Source organism: Callionymus lyra, chromosome 3 (genome assembly GCF_982586985.1).
Source record: "Callionymus lyra chromosome 3, fCalLyr1.hap1.1, whole genome shotgun sequence".
Lineage (NCBI taxonomy): Eukaryota > Metazoa > Chordata > Actinopteri > Syngnathiformes > Callionymidae > Callionymus > Callionymus lyra.
Window position 1 is genome coordinate 17,036,472 of NC_141820.1, and position 6,299 is coordinate 17,042,770.

Sequence of the window (6,299 nt, forward strand, 5' to 3'; positions counted from 1 at the left end):
ATAAAAACAAAATAATATAAAGCAAACAAAACCTTTACCTTGAGACCAATCGAGTGGAAACAAAACACACATAATGTCGATAACTGCTTTGAAATGTTGTGTATTTCATAACATTCAGAACTGAAAGGAAAATGGGAAGGAAATAAAAGGGAAAGCAGATGAAACACAAATCCCAGGCACATGACAACTTTATTCAAATGCATCCTGCAATTGATCACACACCAACCAGAACCTTCCGCCACAACACAAGTGTTTTATTCCCCTCAGCAATAAGACTGATGAACAAAAAATACTGCAACTTTCCGCACTTTCCGCTTTACACAATTTCTGTGCCATGAAAATTATGTATGTTATATTTATGTTTGAGATTTATTTATTTGTATGTTTCATGTTTGCACCACTGTACTGAAAAAAAAGTCCCAGAAGGAGGAACCCTCACTAACAATGGCAATACAAATAATTTGGATTTTTGGCCATCATATTAAATAACAGGGAACTCTTCTCTTTTGCTTTTTGGGTGCAGTTGGGAAGTAATTTAATCCATCAGGTAAACATGTTTTAGTTTCTCTTTGCATCCATCCAATGTTGGAGGGTTTATTTTCATCCATTGAGAGAACGGTATATTTAACACATAAAGTTTGTCTTTAAAAAATGAATCTCCATACAATACATCCAGAAGATACAGAAAGGGATGAACAGGAATGTTTTTTGAAATCGTCTTTATTTTTTCACCAATCTTTCTAAAAAATATTGTGGTATGTTTGTGCAGTCTCAGAATATGTGAGTGATCCCCAATCATTCCACACATTCTCCGACACTTGTCGTTGGCATCACACCCTGTATTAGGAATTAAAAATAAAGCTGTTTACTGCCTTTTATGAAACGTTACAATGCATGTTCATGTTTTAAAGGTTTTGACCTTTGAACTCATAGTCACCGTGGGATGGATCTGACTCCATCTACTACAATGAATCTGGATTATGAGACTGTATTGTCACTTGTAAATATGGTTCATCAAATCTAACACAAGTGATAAAAAATATCTTTATGTCAATATATTAGTTTAAATATGTTGATTACTAAGTCTTGACAACTTTTCTTTTTACATTTCAAAAAATATAGAACGCCATACCAGAAAAAAACAACAACTACAGTTCGGGTTCATAGAACTTTATTTCTGAACTTAAACAAGGCAGAGATCATTTAACTACAGACGAGGACTTTAATCTTTTAAATATTTTGTGGACGAAAAATACAGATCAATGTACTGAGGAGAGACTCAAACGCTGGCTTGCTGCTTCTGCTGGAACTCAGCGATGCGGCTTTCCATCACAGGTCTGAAGTGTCTGATCAAGCCCTGTAGAAAAGAGTGAACACATATGTCATGTTTATGACAGAGCCAACAAACTACTATCATGATAGACTTGAGGGTTGGAATACAATAGATTATTCGTGGCCGTTATTTTCAATGTACAAGACTCTTCAGATCCTCATGAATCTGACCCAAGCAGCTCAATTATGCTTTTACTTCCAGGATTTTCTTTTTCCATCACATTGGTAGCACAAGTTCAAATTACCTGAACAGGCCATGCTGCTCCATCTCCGAGCGCACAGATCGTGTGACCTTCAATCTGCTTGCTCAGCTCCCAAATCATGTCGATCTCTGATGCCCGAGCATCGCCGCGAACAAAACGCCACATCATGTCGTTCATCCAATCCACACCTACGAACAAGCAGATGTTTCAAACCAGGTTTCCAAAGACAAGGGGATGAAAAACAGCTGAAGAGCCTTTACCTTCTCTGCAGGGTGTGCACTGGCCACAGCTCTCATGTTTGTAGAACTCAATCAGACGAGCGATGGCTCTGATCACATCAGTCTGAGAAGAAAACATACAAAACAAAAAGTCTCATCTTGTCCTTGCATATAAAAAGTTTTTTAAATTGACAAGTGGAACTTACAGATTTGTCCATGACGATAAGTGCAGCTGTTCCCAGTCCAGTCTGGGCCTGGAGGAGACCATCGAAGTCCATGAGCACGTCCTCACACACATTCTTGGGAATAAGAGGAGTTGAGGAGCCGCCGGGAATGACACACAGCAGGTTGTCCCAGCCACCGCGCACGCCACCTTCCAGACACAGCATTGACTCATTAATAAAACATGTGACATGCTTAAAAGGGAAAACATAGATTTGAGAGTTAGATCAATACTTTCTTTTTCATTTTATACACCAATGACAAAATGAACAGCTAAACATTCATTCAATTAATAGAGATCAAGAAAGCAAAATTCAGATAAATTGAAAAAAGCTGACCTGCATGCCTCTCGATCAATTCCTTAAGAGGAATTGACATCTCCTCCTCTACAGTGCACGGCGTGTTCACATGGCCAGAGATGTTGAAGAGTTTTGTTCCAGAGTTTCTCTCCCTGCCGAAGCCCAAGAACCAGGTGCCCCCCCGGCGACAGATAGTGGGAGCGACAGCCACCGTCTCCACATTAGCGACAGTTGTGGGACAACCAAAGACGCCTGTAAAACAGAGACGAGAAAGAACATAGTGTTGCCAATCGTATCTATTCATCAATTTTTTTTTTGCATTTTAAAATTCACATTTAAAAGAACAAAAAGTCAACACACACAACACCTTCCGTCGTACATTAGGTGTGACGCTAACGCATTGAGAGTATTATTTGCTTTTCGGTTGTTAGTGTATCCCTTTCTGATTTCCTTTTGACCATTTTTTCGTGCATTTATTGTTGTAAACAATCAGTCATCCACTCACCACATCCTGGTTTGGGGAAGAGAACCAGGGACTGAACCACCCAGGTAAAATAGGGGTGTTTTGGGGTGATGTCAGTGGCACCTTAACCCTGTTGTGTTTGTATTTTCTATTGCGTGGTATGGCTTTTTGTTTCTTTGATTATTTACATTTGCGTTTAAAATAAAAGATAATCTATGGTTAAACTATTATGAAATGGATCTGTCCAAGGCTGGGGCTACAGTCTGGGTCAGGCTGTATTAGGCCGACATCCGAGAGTCCAGAGGAGAGAGTTGCACACGTAACAAGTGCCGAAATTGTCTTGTGAGGATTTTGTTGAAATATAGGGTGGCAGACATTTTTTTTGGATAACATGAATGAATAAAAATTGTTTTTGATTTTGCTGAAAATGGAAAAGAAAAATAAAATGGATTTTTTTTTTAACCCTCTTCAGCCTCATCTGTTAATAGTGAAAACGTATAGAAATATTTCATTACCTATGAAATTGTATGTGTGAGAAGGTGTGCACGAGAAGCTTTGCGATTGAAGTTCAACGCTTTTTTATACTGTACATGTTGGTAATGCTACACATTTCTATCGTTTTGTTATCACATTTCATTTTTTTTCACCTACCGACATCAGCAGGAAACGGCGGCTTCAGACGGGGCTTTCCCTGCTTTCCCTCGAGCGATTCAATCAGGGCCGTCTCCTCTCCACAGATGTAGGCTCCAGCACCGCGCATTACAAACACGTCAAAATCATACCCACTCCCACAGGCGTTCTTTCCAATCAGCCCTGCAGCATAGGCTTCGTTGATGGCCACCTGAAGGACACTTGAAAGTTACTTCTCCGTTATCACGAGAGACATTACTTTGAGTGTCATTTTACCTGCAGGTTGGAGGATTCGTTGTAGAACTCTCCTCTGATGTAAATGTAAGCGGCGCGAGCACCCATGGCTCGTCCAGCGACCAGACAGCCCTCCACCAGCTTGTGGGGATCATTCCTCATGATCTCACGATCCTTGCAGGTACCGGGCTCTCCCTCATCGGCATTCACCACTAAATATTTTGGCCTACAGATAGATTGAAATGGTTTTACATTTATAAAGTGGACGAACATATTTCATCATGCCATTTCTTCCCCACATTTAGATTTCTCGTTTGTTTTGTTTGGAACGGATTTTTCTTCACGTTTCATTTTTTCCCCCTTCAAATTAAGCTACAATGTAGATGCATCATTTATTCAAGCATTACACCTGAAAGCACCTCATTTAGATCCATGAAATATCATAGGGAAAGCCATTGATCATAAGATCTGACTTAAAATTTTAGATGATAATCATAGAGACTAAAGGATTATGGAATATGCAATTAAATTGTTTTGGGTTCACCACAGACATGATATTGATAAGTTTGTAATAAACTATCTTTGTTCAACTTTTTCTTTATATACATAAAAAAATACAATATTTTACATCCATTTAAGTACAAATTGGTATGTTGATAGCGGAAAATGTTCTGACCTGCCGTCACTTGGCTTATTCATGAAGCTCCACTTCATTCCAGTGGGAAATCCTGCGCCCCCTCTCCCACGCAGTCCAGAAACTTTAATTTCATTGAGGATCCAGTCGACCCCTTTCAGAAGGATCTCCTTGGTCTTGTACCAGTCTCCACGCTTCACTGCTCCATTCAGCCTTAAGTGAAATCACACAAACATTATTAATATGAATAGTCTGACAAGATCTTTAAGAAGATTAAGAAAAACAATATCTGACACAGTTTGATGTTAAGTTTCTATAGCAGGCAGAATTAACTAATTTGAATTTATGAAAACAACAACAAAAAAACTGGAAAAACGTTTTCATTATGTAATTTCACAAACACATGATGATAAAAATCACACAATTGAAACGACAGTGGAATAATCTGTGTAAACAAGTTCATCCATTTTTAAATGACATAAAAATATATAAATACTGGGTTTTATTGCATGTGATATGGTGAATTTAGCTGTTGTGATTGTCTGAAGTCAAACACAAATATTGTGAGGATACACATCTTGAGGATTTATTTTCTCATACAATTTGCAATATCAGCATATTTTCACCTCCATTCATGACGTCCGTAGAGATTTGTAAATATCCTGTCCTCATCTGCCAGTGGACCATATGTTGTTTTTTTGGGAGCACTCTTAAAAAAAAAATTCAAAACTTGTTATTGACCTCATCTTTCACATTATGTGACCTTTAAACTCAATTTGAATTACCTGAGCTGTGCTGTTGTAGCGAGTGATGGCCTTCACTCCACCCTGACTTAAAGCAGCAGGAGCACGGGCCACGCCGCTCGCCACAGCACGGGAAAGGGACAGCATCCTTCCTAACTAGGCATAAAAGAGAGTCATGGTTACTTTTGGAATTATTCAAAACACAAAATGAAGGATCAAGCCCAGGTTCATACAGTTTAATTTTTTTAAATCTAATTTTAAAGACTTTTTAAGGAACCCAGAAAAAATACCATTTACTTCCCCATTCCTTTTTAAATTAAAAATAAAAACAAAAAATACATATATGCTAGAAAGTTTTCCAATACTGAAATTAAATTCCAACATACAACAATAGGGGCAAAAATTACTATACACAGTACTAAAATGTCTATTAGTATTTGTTTTGTGTACGTTGTCATACCACAACAAGAGGGCATTTATTTAGTATATCGATGTATAAACATTGTAACAGTATAACAGGAATTATGAATAAATATCAAAGACCAATATGGATTTGACTTCGGGTGAATTATTAGCAACATCAAAATAAATCAAAACAATTTTTACGTAAACAAGGAATCGGCAGTTGTGTAACCCCAATTTTGTTGCAGTTTCTTTTCACTAATTTTACCTGCTTTTTTAATCTGGATAATCTACCTCGGGAACAGAATAACAACATAATTTGCATTATTAAAATAAAATAAAATGCATTTAATAGGCGAGTACGTAAGAGTTCACACTGACCTCCGTGCACACACGGCTAATGCTCAGCTAGCATAGCTATCTGTTCACCTTGTCTTTAAACCGATCAAAACTACACGTTTGTTCATGTCGACAACATTGTGATGGTATTGCGTGACTTGGTTTATATCTTCTTTAGTCTAATGAACGTCCATGTAACTCAACTAGTCAGAAGAAACCATGTTACTCACGTCTCTTGTCCCTTGTAGCTTATGAAAGCTAGACCGGAAGTCCGCTTGTGACAACACAGTGCTGCTGCTGCACCGGAGGAAAACAACTTCCGGCGACTCGGCTCCTTATACAGGTATATTTAATATTCATGTTTTATAATTGTCCATTCTTTAAAATATTTTTTATTTTTTGAAACACCATTTTACGTCGACATCAAAATAGTGATTTAATTTAATTGAAACTTTTGCAGAGCCGCAGTATCTGTTTGACTGATAAACTGAAGCACACAAAACACATAAATATATTTATTTTTTTATTTTTTAAAGCGGAAAAACAAAATACCACATGAAAAAAAAACGTATTGTCAATT

At 37.7% G+C, this 6,299-nt stretch overlaps 1 protein-coding gene across 2 annotated transcripts; it reads right to left on the reverse strand.

Annotated features, from left to right (window-relative positions):
- Positions 1–1,154: 1,154 nt before the first annotated feature.
- ndufv1 (NADH:ubiquinone oxidoreductase core subunit V1) lies at positions 1,155–6,011 on the reverse strand. Of its 2 annotated transcripts, none has more exons than XM_087786653.1 (11): positions 5,950–6,011; positions 5,021–5,134; positions 4,862–4,944; positions 4,278–4,448; positions 3,644–3,827; positions 3,389–3,578; positions 2,314–2,526; positions 1,960–2,126; positions 1,796–1,877; positions 1,578–1,723; positions 1,155–1,357 (listed from the first exon to the last, which is right to left on the reverse strand). In XM_087786653.1, exons 2-11 carry the CDS (start codon positions 5,123–5,125, stop codon positions 1,280–1,282), a joined length of 1,419 nt encoding a protein of 472 aa, XP_087642779.1. In that variant the 5' UTR covers positions 5,126–5,134; positions 5,950–6,011; the 3' UTR covers positions 1,155–1,279. The 2 variants fall into 2 exon arrangements, with proteins under 2 accessions (XP_087642779.1, XP_087642780.1); XM_087786654.1 differs by having other exon boundaries at positions 5,021–5,130; positions 5,950–5,971.
- Between the last annotated feature and the right edge of the window lie 288 nt (positions 6,012–6,299).